This window comes from Marmota marmota, unplaced genomic scaffold (genome assembly GCF_001458135.2).
Source record: "Marmota marmota marmota unplaced genomic scaffold, marMar, whole genome shotgun sequence".
NCBI lineage: Eukaryota > Metazoa > Chordata > Mammalia > Rodentia > Sciuridae > Marmota > Marmota marmota.
Window position 1 is genome coordinate 66,036,831 of NW_025999842.1, and position 20,149 is coordinate 66,056,979.

Genomic DNA, 20,149 nt, shown 5'->3' on the forward strand with positions numbered 1-20,149 from the left:
CTATTGGACGTAGTCGATGGGATGGATGCGTGTTTCCTTTCGGGGGGGGGGGGGCGGATGTGTGCGGCTCCCTTTTCTTTCAGGAGTTGTAGGATTCTTTGTGCCATTTATATATATAATTTGGCAGGCTCAGATTTTTAAAGAGCCCCATGAAGTGCTTTTGCATGTGTTGTAAAGAAGGCATTTGAAAATTGAAAGTGTGATTTACGGAAACTAAATCATCTGTAAAAAAAAAATTGCTCTGGAAAGTAATTGTTGCTGGCCATAAAGAGAGAAATATCTGCAATTCACCTAATGTGTTTTTAACCCTTTCTCTGCTTATGATCTATAGTTATTGATGCTAAACTCAGTTTTGGTTTCATATTAAATCAGTTCATCTACATATCATCCCAAAATGATCTGTTTTTGCAAGAATTAGATAAAAATGTGTACTTAGTATAAAATGTTATGAATGTTACCATTAGTAACAGCAACCTTGGCATTTATATATGCCATGAACATTTTGTCAGTTACTCTTTTGGGCATTTGAGATAGCAATTAAGGTAAAGTATTAATGGCTATATCAGAGGCTATTAGGCTGTAGCAAAGGAAGTTTATTAAGAAGTATAAACTAATCAAGACTATGGATTATGATATACTTGACCAGATATTTTATCTCATTAATAGGACTGTGTGTGCATGTGTGCACGTGTGTGTGAGTGCAAGTGGGGTGGCTTAGCTTTAATTCAGTTGAGTTCAAAAATTGTTTCTATTTCTTTTTCATTTGGATATTTGCTTCTGCATTTTCCAGCCCAAGTGGACCCAGAAAGTCCAGCTGTAGGACTAAAGAGATGAAATGCAGAAATGCATTTTAAAATTGCTGGTTAGATGGACAGTGTAACATAACTGCCAAAGCTTTAGCTAGTGACCTCTGAGAGGTTATGTTTTCTGCGGAAAGGTTGCATTGCATATTCAGTTTTCTGAAGTTTTGGTTGCATAACCTGTGGAAGGCATGAACACCCATTTGTGCCTAACCAAAGGTTTTTCTGAATCATCATTCACATGAGAATTTCTACAGGGAGCAAGTACAGCACCGTGGTCCAACATAAATAGAAAAGTCAGGCTGGGAGAGTCTCAGAGGTTGTGTCTGGAAAGGACCTTGTCAGAAGCTTTCAGCAGATGAAAAACTGAAGCGCGGTAGGATTCTCCTGCCTGCAGAAAGCAGTTCTTCCTATAAGTACACCTTGCATCTCCACTCTCCTTGCCCCTACATGCCTCCTATCAGTTCCTTCAGCTGCTAAATATAGCCGGCTGTGGCTGGCTGCATATGCAACTGCACACTCCATCCAATCTACCATATCTCAGTTACAGAGCAGTCCTCCCCAGGGTCATTCTATGTACACACTACATATTTCTAGCCAACAAGGAGAGTGAATCAAATAGAAAGACAAACAGAGATAGATTGGAGCCTGGCATGGGCACATCAGGCAGCACTTTAGAAAAAGCTGGCCCCTGGCTTAGTCTTCTGCTTCTGTTTTAACCCTCGTCTTCCCTGAGCCACATTTAGGAGATCCCTCGGCGTCCCCATGCCCTTACGGTGAAATTCAGCCTTCATTCAGCAGCGACCACAAGTAAAGTTAAGTTCTGGGAAGCGGCTCTTTGGGGTTGCTCCAGAAGGAGCGGGGCCTGGAGTGATGTTTGAACCAGTGTCAGTGAGAGGCAGTGGTCCCTGGCGGGATTCCAGCACCTTTGTAACACTTGTAAGCAAAGGAGACCTGTACTTAAAGTTAGAGACTAGGGAGACCCGGAGCTGGCGGGGCGCGTTCGCACCAGGGTTGCACTTGCTGGAGTTTGGCCAGAGTTTGGCCACTGGGCTCCACGGTAGGCCCCCGGGGCAGGGCCAGGCCGGAGTTCCAGTCGCCTCAGGACATGAGCCGCACCACCTCTAACCGCGAACTGTGCTCTTTTTCCAGGTGGCCCACCGGCTGCTAAGCCCTCTGTCGCCCAGGGAGACAGTCTGCGCCTTGCCCCGCGGTCACCGACCATGACCATGACTCTCCACACCAAAGCATCAGGAATGGCCTTGCTGCACCAGATCCAAGGGAGCGAGCTGGAGCCCCTAAACCGCCCGCAGCTCAAGATACCCTTGGAGCGGCCCCTGGGTGAGGTGTACGTGGACAGCAGCAAGCCCGCGGTGTTCAACTACCCCGAGGGCGCCGCGTACGAGTTCAACGCCTCCGCCGCCTCCGCGCCGGTCTACGGCCAGTCGGGCATAGCCTACGGCCCCGGGTCGGAGGCGACTTTCGGCGCCAACAACCTCGGGGGCTTCCCCCAGCTCAACAGCGTGTCTCCGAGCCCGCTGATGCTGCTGCACCCGCCGCCACAGCTATCGCCCTTCCTGCACCCCCACGGCCAACAGGTGCCCTATTACCTGGAGAACGAGCCCAGCACCTACGCGGTGCGCGAGGCCGGCCCGCCCGCGTTCTACAGGTACCCGCGCCGGCCGCGTCGCGCCGCGTTGCATCAAGTCGGGTGGCCGGTGCGCGCCCTGCGGGAGGGGAAGGGGGGAGCCTGCGGGCACCCGCGCGGGTCCCAGCTCGCCCGAGGAGGCCACGAGTGGGATGCAGGCTGGAGCTCTTTGGGCTGCAAGGGCGGGAGCCCTGGGGTTGTTTGCGGAACCCGGGGTCTGTACATTGGTACTTAAAAAACAGTTGTTCTGCACCCTCCTATGGTCTCTGTGAGAGGCGGATCCCAAAGCCCGTGTGCTGCCTAACTAAACATGTTTTGGAAAATTATACAAAGCAGCAGTTATTTGTGGGGGCTAAATACCCCAAAGCAAATAAACTCAAGGCACTTTGAGTCACTAGTAAAGGTCCTGCTTTACTATTTAAAGTTGGAGGTATTTGGGGTGAGTGGAACTCAGGAAAGTTTTTAAAAAATTTATTATTATTATTATTATTATTTTACTTTAATATGCCAGTAAAATTTTCTTTTATCTAGAATCATGAATTTGGAATATGCAAGGTATGATGATGATTTTGGGGAAGCGATTCTTATCATCCACTTCACCCTTCCTCTGCATCCTAGTTTCGAAGGGTTTTGGATGGAATCGCGCTGCTCAGAAGATTCATACAAGAGTTGAATGAGTCTCAACAATTTTCTGATTTCTGACTGAGTTTCTGGCTGATTCCGTGTTGGAGCAGATTGCTGGCATGTGACTTTTGACAGCCGGAAATTTATAGGTGTCCTGTAAACTTAAAACATGCCATATTGAAACACCAGTGATTCAAAATAATCTCCTGCCTGCTAAATGACACATCTGTTCTGCCAGGCATAGAATGCCCCTGGGCTGGTGCGGGGTCAGCGGGGGTCGTCGCCTTTTTCGTCTTGTGCAAGAAACCCTGGCAGTGCACAACACAGGGGAAACTCCTTGTGACCTGAGTGGTGATTGTTTTGTGGCTTTATTATCTCCTAATAGAGATTGCTTCTCCTGCCTCCCCATTACCTTTCATTTTCCCTTGAGCAGTTCCCCTTCCTCTACAGAGGGCCCATAGAGAGCTTGGGTGGGCCTTTCTGGTAAATACAGGTATGGGAGGACAGAGAGAGCTGGGTCCGTTTGGGAGACTTCAGGGTGCCCACATTAGGGACTTTCCCACTGTACACTGGTGTCTGGAGCCTTCTGCTGTGCTGGCCCAGTCCTCCTGCAGTGCAAGCTCTGGACCATTTTCTGCTCAGTGTTCTTTTCCCAGAGGTATTTATAGCAGAAGAAACTGGACTAAGGAGCAGGTTGGCACCCGAGGATACTGGAGAGCAGACTCTTGGGGTATCCAAGGATACATCTTTATCTCCGTTAGAGAAATCTGGCTCATTCCACAACCAAGCAGGTCTAGGCTGAGTTATTTCTTAAAAGATGAACAACGAACAAAACTTGGAGTTGCTGTACTGAAATTAATTTACCTGTTTTAATCCAGGGTTAAACTGGAGAGACAGAGGAGGGGGGGGGAGAGAAAAAACCATTTCTTCTGCCCACTTTTTTCAACTGGAAGAACAAAATATAGTGATTAATTCTAATTCCCACAGCATTTTAAACTTCATGATGTGAAGGAAGGTATTGGTAGGATATGAATTCCATAACCTTATGGTGGACTCCTGAAACTGTTTTCTTTTCCATTTAATTTTCAGTTCTTTTATTGCAAATGAATGCCACTGAATTTCAATGGGCACTAATGAGACTGCTCCTTGGTGGATTATTGCTGCCTTGCTAATAATTACAAAGTGAGCATGGTCAAATAAAGAGGGGACCACATTTTATTCAAAACTGCTCATCATCCAAGTGGCAAATAATGTCACTATAATATGCCCCATCTTAAACTTTTTGCATTAAACAATATCCAAATACTTTTAGAATAATAAAAAAATGACAAAAAAACTTTTTAAAGTAAAATACTCACAGAAATTCAATTCCCTTGGGAAACTCAGTTTTGGAATTTTTTTTTTTCTGTGTGGTTTGCCTCTTATTACCCATGGAGGGAAGGAGTTGTCTGTGCTAGTTACTTCAAATGCACAGATGCTATTTAATATATTTTCTTTTCTTATCAGTTTTCCTGTTTGGATAACTTTGGATAGAAAGAAAAAAAAATGATTAGGCTCTTTTAAAAACCTTTAATTTTCTTAAGTAGTTCTTAAAAGTTTTGGAAAGCAGTGTTTTCAACTACTTGTCATGACACAGTAGATCAAAAAATTAGTTTATTAAGTCAATTCATTATTAAAGGAATAAGTCAGAAAAATATTAGAGTACATGATATTTCGAGAGGGTAAGCTTTGTTCCATGTAAATTTGTGGTAATTTTATGTGCTACGTGTGCCAATTGTGATGTAAAATATATTTGTTACTGTGGGTTGCAGTCAAAGAAATTTGGAAGATACAGGCTTCAAGGGTTATGTTCAGTAAAAACAGAAAATTGAGGCAGTGGCTGCGGTTTTATCTACACAAACCAAAACACTTATTTGATTGTCTTCATTTTATTTTTCCCTTATACATTAGGCTGGTATATTTAGGTCAGTTAGACTAAGGTTTGCTATTTCTGATTCTTAACTTTCCATTTGTAGAATGGTGAACAGCACCATGGGGTACAGTTTGCACTATCCACATGAATGTCCCCCTGGGATGTTCAGTGAGCTTGTGTGAAGTTCACGTTATTCAGCATTAAGATGCTATGATTACTTTCTTTCTTGGCCACCATAAACAACCACATTTATGTATGAAGAAAAGTAACAGGTAAAATTGCACAGGTCACATAATAACATGAGAAGGATTATTGCACTTCCCAACAAATAGTTATTAAGAGATAATTAGTTTGTTCACAGACAAGCTGTGATTTTGCAAGATGTGTCTTACCTAAAATTTCATGACGAAGGCCTCTGATCTTGAGTTCTTCTTTAAGGTGCCAATGGCTTAGGGATTTCAAATGCAACTAAAAATGAAAAAATTGACACTGTTTTTTTTTAAAAAAAATTCAAAGTAGACATTTAATGCTGCATGCTTATTTCAGTTTTATTACTCAGTATTTCTAAAGGCTGAACATTGCTTACTTCTTTTGAGTGGCTAATGTTCAAGTTTCCAGTAATTCTTCCCTTGTGCTTAGATGCTATTTCAGCTCCTTTTCTTTCTGTTCTTACTTTTTTCATTCATTTAAATTGCTACTGATTACCTGACACATACTGCCTCGGGAATGAGTGGATGTTCGGATGAAAACGGAATCACATCTCCAATCTCCATTTCATTTTCACCTACTCCATGTGGCTTGTGCCTGTTTGGTAGAAAGCTCGTGAAGGATAATTGCCACTTATTCTAATCTTCTTTCTCACACTCTGTTAATTTGGATCCCTGGCTATAATTGTTTGTTATTTACTTTTGTGGATATATTTAGGCTATGACATTTATAATTTGAGAAAATTCAGGTTGAAGATTTTTGGTTTCTTATACATTTAAGGATATAAAAGACAGGGGGCAAGAAATCACCAATGGCAGGCACAATAGAAAGCAGGAAAAACTGTAAAAGACAAGTCCGATTTCCCATTAACGATGAGAAAATAGTAATCTTTATCAGGGGAGACTGAATATATAAAAGTAGTATATAACTATACAAATATTAGATATTTTTATTACTTTATCCCAATGCTAATATTTGTGCTGGTGCTTTCTTACTCTAAAAAAGCAGAAGAGAAGAACAGATTTAAGTGGTCTGGTCAGAAGTTTTGCTATGAATATAGAGTGATGATATTGTGAAATATTTTCCTCTGGGTGCCAAATTTAGGTAAAAATCTTTATTCCATCTGCAACATTTGTTTGCAACCAGGGTTATTCTAAGGAACATTTATTTTATAGATGCATTTTTAGAACGTATCCGATTCTAAAAATCTGATTCAGACTGATTATGTGAAAAAAATTTTCACATAAGGAAATAAATGAATTTTAATTGTATTTTTCTCAACTCCAGAGTGTACATAAAATTAAGACGTCTCACTCCTCCCTGGGCCTTCAGTATTATTTTTAATGTAAATTTAGATGATCTTAGTTGAAAAAGCAGCACTCTGAGTGTGCTCCTTCCTTTTCCAGGAGACTTTAAAGAGGAGCAAGTATGTTCTTTGGTTTAATGATAAGTCTCAGTTTGCTTACCTAAGAAAGGAAAACCTGGGCACTTGTTTGGGATCAAAATGCATGCTCCAGGGAAAGACGCTATATAAATAAAAAATATAGCCACTTGAATGGGAACCAACCAAAGTGAAAGGCACAGGATTTCACAGAAGGCACTTCGTCAAAGTCATTGAGTAGTTTTATATTTTAAATGCTTTCAGTCAATTGGTGAATAATGTCATTTGAAAAAAAAAAATAAGTGTGTCTGAGCTGTTCTCTCCACCATCCTAAAAGGTCTTTACCCTGTCTCCTGGAATTGGAGGACTTAGGTGGACTGGAATTTAAGGGAAGCTCCTTTATGATCGTCTTGGTCTCATGAGGGAGGAAAGCGTAATTGCTGAATTCTGTACCTCGGAGAATATTATTAGGAATGATGAGGAAAGTTTGGCCTTCACCAACAGTATTTTAAATGATGTGTATTTTTTAGACCTTATTAAGATAGGAAGGATAGAGCAAACTATGTCAGTCCAATATGTCAGAATTTCATGCCATTTAATAAAATCATAACTTTAAGTAACTTGGTTAAATAAAAGAGGATGCAGCTGTCACTCCTAGGTGGTATGGCAGGGTGGTGACTGTGTTAATGATGATGGTGGTGGTGGTGATGGCAGTGGAGTTTTGGGGTCAGTTAGGGTCAATGGTAGTTCTGGTTGCTTGTAATATAGCCTGGAGAGGTTTACCCTATATGAAAAAAAAAATCCATTTATTATACTCGACTCAATTTTGTGAGGCTATAATTTAATAGTCTGAAAATGTCAATGATGTTATTAATAATACTATCATAAATCTATCAAGGACCTATAATTGCTACACAGAAAATTAAAACAAATGATCAAAAATCCCCCAAACCCAAACAAGCCTGGGTTTCCCCCCAGCCCTGAACATTATAGAGGACCAAATCACATCACTAGTTTGTTCTCATAACATTTTCTACTTTGATCAAATGTGCTGTCTTTAATAAGGCAGTGGACCTCTTTGTCCTGTAATTTTATATGTTCCAGAGTTTCTGTGAATTATACCTGGGTAAACCTTGGGAGTTCACTTAAAATTAATAAAGTTGGTTAAATAGTGCTCAAGACTCTATATGTTCAAATGAGCCCTTGAAAATCTAAATTCTCTTTTTGAGAATTCCCTAAATGTCGTCCATCCTAAGAGTCCAAAGGGCCTCTGCAGTTCTTACCTCCAGCTTGGAAGCTGACAGACTGGCTGGTCCTCTCCGTTGGTTCCATTCTGACCTGCATTCTCCAGCTCCATGGTGAATTACCACCGTCCAAGCATTGGCATGGTTAGGGGCCCCAGTGGCTGGTGTGTTCATGCTGGTACTTACTACTTCCTGGGCAGTTTCCCTGGTCTCTTGATCATTGACAGGTTTTGGATTTCTTCTAAATCTCTAAAAGCAAAAGACAATTTTCTAGTTTCCTGCAACTACATGATGCTAGAAAGAGTTATTTGGTTAAATAAAAAAGGAATAGAAAGGAATTGTTGGCAAAATTCCTCTTTACTCTGCGATCTTTTTTACTTTCTCACACTTTCTTATTTCCTCTGCTTCATTTTCTCATAAATGGAAGCTTTAAGTTCCCTTTGAACTCTTTTTGGGTCTCTCTCCCCATCAAGTTTTCTTTTTTTTTCTCTTCTATTTTAGTTGTTCTTTCTGTGTAGCCTCAGATTTTTTCTTCCACCTTTTCTGGTTTGTTTCTTTATGGACCTATTTCATCTGTTATTTTAATGAAATTTGGAACAGGATTAAGCAGAGTTCCTACCTACCATGGGAAAACCAGTAGTATTAGAATATTCTTTAATAACTCAGAGTGGCATTAACTAGATTAAAATTTCAAAAATGAGTTTTTCTTATCTCTAAGGATACAAACCTGAAACAAAGTCAAGAAATTTTCACTTAGTGGAATTGCTTGGACAGTTCATTCATTCATTTGGCTACCTTGTTCCAAATTGAGTAGCTCATTGAGGGCATGGATTACATAAAGTGCATTTTCGTGTTCCCAGTAATTCATCAAACAATGTTGAATATAACAGCTGGGAAATCTTACGGCGTGGGTAGATGAAATCCTAACACCCAAGTCTATTGGGTTTGTATATGGCATGGAGATTAAAAAAAAAAGTAAAGTGAAGCCTGGTTATTATTATCCTGGGGATCGGAATTTTAGACCAGGAGTTCTAGAAACATATGAATATGCACAAGACATTTATGCCAAAACCTTCTTCTCCTACTCAATCGACGTAAAAGCTCATTAGAAAATAATTTAATTACATTCCATGAGTCATTTTACTTATGTCATGAAGAATTTTAGACAGTGATTTGGGGGGTTAAACTTTCATGATGTGACAGTTAGAAATGAGTTATTTGGTTTTGGCTTTTTTGGGGGGAAGATGGTTGTATTTATTTCTACTGGATTATTTCAAGCATTCCAGAGTGAAAGGATGCATATTCCAATTTGAGTATGAGATACAAGTTAGTGACATTGCAAAATTATTTTCTTTAGTTATAGGAAACAAGAATCACAGGACTTTTGGAAGCTTCTTTGATTTCTAGTAGGAGGGATCCCTGAGCACTGACCCAGGTGGATACCATATCTCATTCATCACTTGTTTCTCTGAGCCCTTTGCAAAGAATGTGGCACATGAATGTCTGAGAAGCAGCTGAGTGAACAGTGGTTGTGGGCAGGAAGCACCAATTGCACTGATTCTCTCCAGTCTCTTGGCTGGGAGAAAGGCCATTCAGGAAGGGACTTTCAGATGCCATTGGAAGGATGTGGAGAGTCTGTGAATCTCCTCCCTCAGAAATGAAAGTAGAAAGAAGGACTTCATAAGCATTCCAAATACAATCAACCCTCATCGGCCACAGATTTGGTATTTGAAAATTCACCTCCTTGCTACAATTTTTTTGTAACCCCAAAATCAATAGGCAAGGTACTTTCTTGGCCCTTCGCAGACACATGCAGAGTGGCAAAGACTTGGTGGCCCCAATGTGCATGTTCTTAGCTAAGGTAGGACAAGGTGCTCTTTTTGTTTCAACTTTCATAGTGTAAATGTGCCCTTTTAGAGTCCTATTTAATGCATTGTTTTTGCATTTTTATACTTTTTGTTGGTGATTTTGCTGGTTAAATGACCCCAAGCACAGTGCTGAAAGACTGCCTAGTGTTTCTAAGTGCAGAGAGGCTCTGATGTGTCTCACAAACACAAGCAGTGTTTTGGCATGAGTGATAGCGTGGTCAGCTGAGTTCAATATTGATGAATCAATAGTTTATACTAAATAAAGTGTTTTTTAATAGAAACACCTATAAGACAAAGTTATGTATTGACAAAAACACTGTAACCAGAGGCTCCCAGGTACCCACCATGTTTTCCCCTCAGAGCAATGACTCCATATTCACAGTGACTTTATAGTATATAACTACAGTGAATAGTGAGAACTGACTCTACATATGGGAGTGATTAAAAGCACATGTTTGGGAGGTAGGCCACTTATATTTCTATCCTGGCTTGACTCTTGTCTAGCAGTAAAATCTGGCAAGTTATTTAACTGTGTGTTTCATTTTATCATTTGTCAATTGCTGATCAGAATAGGACCTGCCTCTTTTGGATGGTGTGAGAATTAAGTGAGTTCATAGACATCTAAGGCTTAAACATACCCAGCACATAGAAGTCACTATTTTCATTTCTCTTTTAGAAGGGGGAATGGGAACTACCCACTAATGATGAAGAGGGACCTCTCTAGAGTCTGCAATGTTTGTGATTGCCCTCAATTGGTTTAATTTGCCTTTAAGGAACCAACTTTAATGCCCTATTGTGATTAGAAGTTAAACTTTTCCAACCAGAAGGAAGCAGGAAGCTAGTATTTCTTGAAGTGCTTAATGTATGCCAGGTACTATGCTAGAAGAGAACAAAACAAGCTGGGTGTGGTGGTGCGCACCTGTAATCCCAGCATTTTGAGAGCTGGAGGCAGGAGGATTGTGAGTTCAAGTTCAGCATCAGCAACTGAGCAAGATCCTGTATGAAAAGAAAAAAAAATAAAAAGGGCTGGGGGTGAAGCTTGGTGATGAGTACTCCTGGGTTCAATCTCAGTACCAGGAAAAAATGAAGAAAAAAAAAAAAGAACAAAGCAACTGTAATAAATTCCAAGTGAATAAAAACCAATCAGCAGATAAAAAGCGGGGAGAGGTATTGAGTATGATGGAATGCAGCAGTCTCTCAGAGAAGCAGAGTAGAAGCCGATCTGAGCCCTTTAGGGAGAAGCTTTCAAGTGCAGAAGCCCACTCCTCTGAGATCTGGAACAAAGGAATATGTATGTGCATCTTCAAAGTTGCCTTTCCAACCCTGGCTGCAGTTAGAATCAGGACGATTGCAGAATCATCCAGATGATTCAAAACCCACTAAGGTCTGGGCCATTTCACAGCAGTTCTGATAATTGCTCTGAGGTTGAAGCTAGAATAAGAAATGAACAAACAAAACAAAACGATTCCTCAGGCTTTTCTCCTGGGTACTCCACTGACTTGCAGTTTCCCAGTAGGCATCTGCTCCTGCGTTCCATCTTCCCACCATGTTGGATGGGTGGGGATATTTCCAGCACGGTTTAGTATATAGAGAGAGAGGCAGGAGGGCCCTGGTGTGACAGGGCTTTGCTGTGTTCCAACTTTAAGGAGAAATGTTCAAATCCAAGTGTGCCCAACTTCCAAGTCTCCCTTCTATTGGGTCACTTGGATATTTGAAGTAGGGAGTAGAGGGAGTATTGAGGACCAAGGTGACAGAAGCATTCCTTTCTACTCCTCATTTTTCCAAAATAAGACTTGATTAGACCGTTTCTGTTTGATGTGGATACACAGAAGACAGTATGAATAAGAATATGAAGATGCACAATTTTCCACACAGGATATGAAATTGAAATTAAGAAACCACTTAAAACACGGATGCAAACATACCCCATGCCCATTACTTTGCATAATTGGATTTTTATTAAGTGTTTAGATACTTGGGAGGTGATTGAAGTTCTTCTGTGATTCCTGAAGAAGAATTCTCTTTCCTTTAGGTTTTTCAGTTGCCACAATGTCAAGCTGTTGGTGATGGATATAACCTCTATATATCTATATTTATAACCATAAAATACTAAATATCAGTACCATTGTTTGACTGCACAAAGCTTTAGTTGCACATTTGGAAAGTTCTATGAGTTGGAATCCTCAGCTTGTCTTTGATGTGGAGGAGGATGCCTGTACAGCTTTCTTGCTGTACTCCCTCTGTCACAGTGTATCTTCAGAATTCTTAATGGAGTTAGAATGTGTGCTATTTTTAATGCTTCCCCCTTCCAATTTTGTGTTTTAAAAAATTAATTTATTGATGAAGGAAAGGGGAATTCAGGCCCTCCATCTTGGCATGTGAGCCCAGGGCATGGTCTCCTAAAGATCCCCCTCACTTTGCCCAATGCTCAAGTCTGGTCTTTTTCTCATCTGACTGTCTGGAATAAGCAGCTGAGAGCAAGTTTTTGAAATCCTAGGAATATGTATAAATGCACCTCCTCGGGTTAGAAGTGAACACAGGTTTTCTCTAGCACCTGCACTTCTTGAACCATAAGTTCTAGGAAACCTTGACCATGAGGGACTAGCAACACACCAGCCTGGGGCTTTTGGTGCTTTGTTCTTTTGATTTTGATGCTTTGCAGTTGTGACTGATGGGACCAAACTTGCTTTTCTGTAATGAGTCCAACTTTCTTTTAAGAAGTCTGTGTTTGACATAGGAAATGGCTAGCAGAGTGATCAGGTTAGAAGCATTCCATTGCTCTGATTTTTAAATAGAATAGTTGTGGTTGACCTAAAAGTTAGGCCACCTAACAAACACAGGCAAAATGTTTCTTTTGAATGTCTCTCACGTCATTCTCTCCTTTCTCTACACAAGTTCAGTCCTCTTTGACTACTTGTCCTAAGGTCATCACTGTCTTTTTTTTTTTTTTAACTCTTTTTCAAACTCCAGTTAAGCTTTGAGGTTGCTACCAGAGCATACCAGTCAAAGATCTGTAGACCTGATCTGCTCCTTCCTCTGCTTACGTGCCCTCAGTATTTTCTCACTGGTCACAGAACACCTGTATTTCATGGTGTGGCCTTCAAACCCTTGTGACTTGATTCCAATAAATCTCCTACTGTCCCTCCAAGAAGCTCTTGTTCAAAGCCATATTTGAATGGCACTTGTGATCCTTATAGTCACCCTTATCTGTACTGTGTACCTTTCTTCCATTTTCTCCCATCTCTGTGAGGCTGATTCTACCTGGAAGTCAAGACTCAGCTCAAATGCCTTCTCAGCCAGGTGAGTTTCCCACCTGACATTCTTTCAATGTGTATTGTGCACATACATTACTTTTTTGTTATCTTTATTGTAGCCACATGGAATTCTGTTCACTTTGGTTGTAAATAGATTTGTCTCCCCTATCTGTTGAACAGATTGAATCAGGGTTACAGGTGAATGTCCTGGATGGGAGGCTTCATTGGATGTGGTATTGGTTCAGAGATGGAAACCTAGTCTGGGGTCAAGGAATTCATCAGAGTGAGGGAGATGCTGAGTGTGTAGACCAGGTGAGAACAGTGGAATAAGAGCTGTGTTAGAGGGCAGCCACGGGGAGCCTGGAGGAGAGGCGCCAAGCCAGGTGGGAGGTCCCATCCCTCCACGTGGAGGTCACAGATGGTCTGATGAAACAAGTGACACTTTCAGCAGAGGTTTTAAGAATGAGGGGCGGGTGAGGCTGTGAAGAGGAGCTGAAGCTTGCTTGCCCTGATGCTTCCTGCAATTGAAGCTCAGTTCCTTTGACCAAATAGATACTTAATGGCTTATGGAACCATGCTGTTGATTCAACAAAAGAAGGGTAAAATGTTAAGGTTCAGAGAGATAACTTTAACCATGTCAATGGCTGGTGCTTTTGGTTTTTGGAACACACTGTGCCAGACATCTTCCTGAAAATCTTATAGGGATCCTCTTGTTTAATCCTTATGCTAAACTTAAGAGGCTGGTGCTATTATTGCCCTCATTTATGGATGAAGAAATTAATACTTAGAGAGTGGTAATGATATGTCCAAGGTCACACAGCCAGCTAATGGAGGACCAGTGAGTCTCAATCTAGAAAAGAGAGCTGAAGCTTTAAACTGACTGTAGACTATGTGGAAACGGTGACGGGGTGTCTTCTGATGTGATCAACTTGCTGGGCCCTTGGTCTGTTAATTTCTTTAATGTCTTTATTTTTAGGGGCTGGGGATGTGGCTCAAGCGGTAGCGCGCTCGCCTGGCATGCGTGCGGCCCGGGTTCGATCCTCAGCACCACATACAAACAAAGATGTTGTGTCCGCCGATAATTAAAAAATAGATATTAAAAAACTCTCTCTCTCTCTCTCTCTCTCTCTCTCTCTCTCTCTCTCTCCCCCACTCTTTCTTTAAAAAAAAAAAATGTCTTTATTTTTAGTTGTGACAATGCTTTAATCTTAGACTATGTCCTGAGGCTGCTGCTTTTAGTTTTATGGGAAACTGCTATTTTTATGATGCTTTCTAAATGCATGTTTAAACAATTTTCCATTAAGTAGGGGGATGTTTTCCCTTCTAATATCAGAAGGAGCCATTAAATACAATCCTAAAAAGACTTGCTGATAGCAACCTTATTCTTTTCTTTGCATGTGAAAAACATCCAAGAATTTCAAATGTGGACAGAATTATAGTGTTAGTTTGGTCCAATCCTCTCTTCATACAGATAAAAATCAGAAAATCACAGTATTTTCATCTAGAAGGTACATTAGATATGATCTATTTCAACCTTTTTTTTTTTTTTTTTTTAGATAAAACCATAAGGTCCCGGTAGTTTAGGTCAAGGAGGGACCTTAGATGTGATCTCGTCCCATCTCTTTATTTTCCAGGTAAAGAAATCAAAGTCCAGAGAGGTGAAGGGACTTCCCCAGAGCTTCACTCTGGAGAGTCAAAGCAGGTCTACGTCTATACCTGGCTCTTGCCCATTACCTCACCCCTAGCAGATGAGGGTGAGCCTGCTCCCATCACGCAGGGCACAGAGAACACACACACTCATGTCGTTGTTCTGGTGTTTGTGGTGGACGCTCAACAAAGTGGAATGAGGGGAAGCCTGGTTCTGGTAGCTATGACATTATAATGATGGCTAAAGGGAGAGTGCCCACTGTACCCTCCTGGGCTGGCCATCCGTTTGATTGGCATATGGTCTCCGTGAAAAAGCATAACCTCTATTTGGCAGTTTGATTTTGGCTTTCTAGTGGAGACTTACTTTCTATACTTCCATTTAGATCGTTTCCTTTCCATCCTAATAACTATAACTTGTTTGCTTTCTGATTGTAGGTTTCCTTTCTTGTTTTTTTATTTCCCCCTTCCATCTGGAGCTTAAAGGTTAGGAATTACCTTGCCAAATTTCCCTGGAGGCTTACGCTGACTCCTTTCAGATTTCTAAAGCAGTTGGAGGCTATTTTTATTCCACTATTACAAATGTGAAGATGAAACTTGCATTAATTCATCATGGATATTTACCTTCGTACTGTCAAAATATTTTTTTAAAAAGCCAGGATGCACATTAAAAACTTTGCTACAATGGTCCCTATGTTGAACAACATGTGTGTCCTCTGAGACTAATTTCTAAACCCAATGTTGGTTATATACTGTTTACTATTAAATTTTTCCATTTGTGGTTTAATATTGTTCCAGGAAATTAAATGTAAGTTTAATATGAATGGCAATTGATGGAACCATATGTTGGAAATATAATTAATGTTTAGCACATTTATTGTGGCTGATGGGTTCTAACTACACTAAAGCAAAAGCAAAGTACTTTGACACAGCTTATTCTTTAGAAATTTATCAAGATAGGATTTACAATTAAGCAAAAATCCAATATTTTTTCATTTTGATTTTTTTTACCAGTTAAAGAACTGTTACTTTTTCAACTGAAATGTTTGAAAAGGAGAAAATAATCTTACAATTCAAAATGGTATGTAGAAATTAAATATGTTCCTTTTAATATTTTAAGACTACTTTGTGTAAAAGAAAAAGTTTTTGAGGTAGATTTTATATGGAATCCTTAAGGTTGGCTTTCATATTGATTTTCTTTTTTATGAAAAAAATGTCGGCCAAAATGTATTTTGTTCAGGTTTGAAAGTAGTATCACTATCCTTTCAGAAAAATGACTCCCACTGAGGCATGAGAATGAAACCACCCTGGTGATATTTGGAGGGGCCATTGTGCAGATCCCACAGTCTAGGTCGTCCTTAGAGTCAGAGGATGCCACATACAGGAAGCTCAGGTTGATGGCACCCGTCTTCCATCAGTCCATCTTGGAGGATGATCTTGTTAATCCTCCCAGAGATTAGACTAGCAATTTCTACTGGGCTCAAAAGTGAGAAAGATGAAGTCATGTGTCTTGTGGCACTTACTGGTGAGGGGACTTCTCCTCGGTGACTTAAGCTGCGTGAATCATGAGATACATTAGTCTTTTTACTCCCAGGTCATTTTAGTAAACAGGTGAACATTAATTTAACATGACATCCCATTGGCCCAGAGTCAGTGCTCCCTGAGTGTTGCCTATTGTGCCCCCTGACGAGAAAAGCATGATTAAGTGTGTGATCATTAACTTTTCCTATTGTTCTCAGATCAAATCTCTGGTGACTGCTGGAGTCACACATCTCCATTGCCTTTCTTAAAAGGCTACGCAGGGCTGCCAGATAAAAAATAGGATGCCCAGGTAAGATGAAATTTTAGATAAGTAGCAAGTCAGTTTTTAGTTACTTCTCCCATCATATTATACTCAAAGTTGTTTTTGCTGTGTATCTAAAATTTGAATTGAACTGGGCATTCTGCATTTTGGTTGGATAAATCTGGCAGCCATAATCATCTTGCCTCACTGTTTATGGTTTAGTTTTTGAAGCCCAGAGATTCTTTTGTGTGACTACACAGGTTTCCACTTCTGCCTTTCTGTCAGCAAAGGAGGCACACCCATGTCAAATTTGTACACGTATTTTTGCTATTATTGTTAGTTATGATTGAGAACATACATTTAGATTAAACATAGACATGACTGCCACTCAGATAATTTGATAATTGTAAAATTTGACAATTATAAAGATAGATAATTGAAGTATAAAATAAATATTATAATGCATGAGGGGAAGGGGAAGGCGTAGGATGTGGTAAAAGGAGATCTTGTCTTCAGAACTGTGGATTCACTTTTGTAGTGAATTTTGTAGTGAATATTGCAGTGAGTATTATAGATATAACACTTTTCTTGGTAACCTTGGGAGAATTCTCTTTTTTTGGGGGGGCATCGTTGGATTTCAGAAAATAGCAACTTAGAAAAGCAAAAATCTGAAATGCTGTCTAAGGCATAAAAGACTCAGAAGGAGGAAGTGCACCTCCAATGTAGATAAAGCTTTAAAGAGACCTGTCTGCATTCCCTCTCTTCATCTGCTCAGTTTGCTACACCTTGGTTTGGCTGTATTGAGAGCAGGAGAACTTGAGCTTGCTTGTGGTGGCTTGGGAGGTGGCTGGCTGCACCAGGAGGTGCATGGCTACCAATGGCCTTGGAGGGATGGGGGATCTCCAGTGTACCGTGGGGTTGGTAAAGAAAGCCACAGTGTGAAAAGGGAAAGTAAAGAAATGCTCCAGTAATCACTGGGTATAGGTCAGTAACTGTACTTGTGTAATTTTCAGGGAGGGGGTGTTCTCTAAAATCTTTTTGATGAGAACATGGAGACAGGGATGTGAGTGACAATTCCCAAGTTCTCTGAAGTATTTCCTTTTATTCAGTGCTGACCCAAAGATGTTAGAGAACTCCCACTATCACATCCCAGGACATAACTGCAAGCAAGAGTTGGTGCCAGGGTGGAAGCGTGTCTGCCAGGGTTCTCAGGTGCTTAGAGAACTTGTTGCATTGGCTGGTGGTGGCCAAAGTGATTGGCTGACTGGTAAGTGACTTACCCCAACTGGTTGAGAGCCAGGTTGAACAGAGCCCTGGGGACAGTACTGCATTGGAAGTTGCTTGGCTGGTTTGTTTGGCTTCATAGCATGCTTATACCTTGGAGAACTATAGCAGGAGAATCAGGAAGATTATTTCTGAGCTAAATATAAAGAGTTATAAATACCACTTGTAAGAGTAATAAAGATATAATATTAAATTTCCTCCGAACAGGCCAAGTCTTGCAGGACAACAGTATAAATGAGCTGGAGCCTGGGAATCTGTGCCCTTATCCTAGTGAATCAGTTTGCTTCTGATTCCACTATCTAGACACGACCATCAGAGGATGCTGCCTAGAATGTTTTCAGAGGCAGGTGAAGAAAGAGCCAGTCTGCGCCAGCGGCTGTAGCCCTGATGTTTTCTGAGAGTAGCAGGGGGCTTTACATGGCTTTTAACTTGCCACTCAAGCTCTAGAAAACTTTGCTGTATTAACTATGTTGACCTCCTTGGGCATTACATTGAATCCTTGTTTTTGTTCCTCATAAAGAGTAATTGAAGTCATGGGCAGTCTGGTTGACAGTGACCAGTGTAGCCTGTCTGACATGATCTTACTTCAATTGATGTTGTTAAATCTGCAGCTGGCTTCTCTGGGTGGCCGGCTCAGTTTGCCCATTCATGCATTTAACAAATATTTATTGAACATTAACTGAATGCCAGGCACTGTTCTAGGCATTGGGAATAGATCTGCTAACAGATCAAACAACCATTCCATTACAGGTTCTATTGCAGCAACTTTGTTATTGCAAAGGCGACATTTAAATGAAGATCTGAATAGCGGAGGGAATGGAGCCGTGAGAAGTCCCTAATGAGAAGTGATTGAAGCTGAGGGCACAGTAGTGGAAAGGCCCTGAGGCAGGAGCATGCCTCACATGTTTAAGGCAGAGGCCAGTATGGCTGGAGTGGAGTAGTTTGGAGGTGACTAAGGAGAAGAACAGGGAGGTGAGAGCCACGAGAGCCACTGTGCACCATCAGCAGGACTCTGGCTTTTACTCTGAGTGAGTTGGAGAGCCAATAGAGGGTTTCAAAGAGAATAATGACCTGGTCAGAGTTCTTATTGTGAAAGTTTTCAAACCTTCACAGAAATGGCAGAGAATAATGACCCTTTATCTATTCCTCGCCCAGCTTCAACAGTTATGTTTTATTCATGTATATTTCTGTATATAATTCTGTAGAAGAAGGACTATTTAAAAAATAACCATAATATCATTCCATTAAAAACTTAACATTATTTCCTTAAGTATCAAGAATCTGAATTGGTTCATTCCTTTCAGAGAAGCACATTGAAAGACCACTAAATATGTACCTCAAAACAGGTTTTAAAGATTAATGGCAGGCACTGGCTTTCTGATTTTTTAATTTCTTTTCATAAATGTTATTCAATGCCATAATCTCTCCAGTGAGAGAAAATGCTGTCATTCGTATTTTTAAGAAAGGAGGGAAATGGCACAGAATTGCTTACATGTTCAGTAGCTTGTTTTAAAGTTCCTTATAGAGTGATTTAGAAAATCTTGGTAAACTGGGAGTCACTTATCCAAACTTGAATTTCCCTGGGTTCTGTTATTTTTTTTTCTTTCTTGCCTGTGGGAAATTTAGTCAGGCAATTGGGCACTTGTCAGGACTCTTGAGATATTTTGAATTATTTAAAAGGGTATCATGGAACTCACTCCATAAAATTCACTGGAGTGGAATTCAATTTAAATAAATTCAAAAAGATATCTTGGCTGTCTCCCATCTAAGCTTCCACCATCTAGCAGGTTTGAAACCTGTGTACATGTGACTTGCAGTGTGGTGTGAAGGGGACCAAGAGGAAGTGGGTAATGCACAGAGAGTCAACAGATGAAGCTGGATCTGAATGTGTTGGGGATTTCTCCTGACTTGCGAGGGCTGGAAAAGGATGCCATTGGAAGGAAAAGACATGAGCCAAAGCATGGAAGTGTGAGGGACGGCATAAAATGGGTTACTGGGGAATCAGGCCATGAGAGAGGTTGAGGTGTTCCAGAAAGCACTTTGTAGACATTATCCTAAGTCAAAAATAATAATATGATGTCTGAACTCCAAGACTGCAACCAAGCGATAGACTCGCTGCCCTAGTAGAGTGCAGTACACCTATCAATCCAGTCTTATGCCTTGGGGTTCATATAGTGTGCATCTCCATGCATATTCTAGCACATTCCCAGGGTCTCCAGATGATACCCTCAGCAAATGTCCTCACTGTACCACATAGTGTTTGACTATGTCTTCTGAGACATAAGAAAGATTTTATCTTTTTTTTTTTGCTTCAGTAGCAATAGAATAATTGTTCTTTGAGCCTGCTTTCTGCAGAGTAGGCGGGAAAACCAAAGAAGATTTAACATTAAAGATTTAGTTTTGACTTTCATGTCTAAGAGAGCCCTTGGTATCTACTCAAAACTTCTGGTCTATGAAGACTTTGAGAGGTTCGACTTTGCCCCACTGATAAATTTGTTCT

The 20,149-nt window shown here is 40.7% G+C and overlaps 1 protein-coding gene across 5 annotated transcripts in view; it reads left to right on the forward strand.

Moving 5' to 3' along the window:
* Window positions 1-20,149, forward strand: part of Esr1 (estrogen receptor 1) — a 381,784-nt gene that overhangs the window by 110,158 nt on the left and 251,477 nt on the right. For all 5 annotated transcript variants that reach the window (XM_048799977.1, XM_048799971.1, XM_015502311.2 and 2 more), the window contains one exon: window positions 1,953-2,469. In XM_048799977.1, the coding sequence (XP_048655934.1) occupies window positions 2,024-2,469 (446 nt within the window). In that variant the 5' untranslated portion in view covers window positions 1,953-2,023. The remainder of the gene's footprint in view (window positions 1-1,952; window positions 2,470-20,149) is intronic.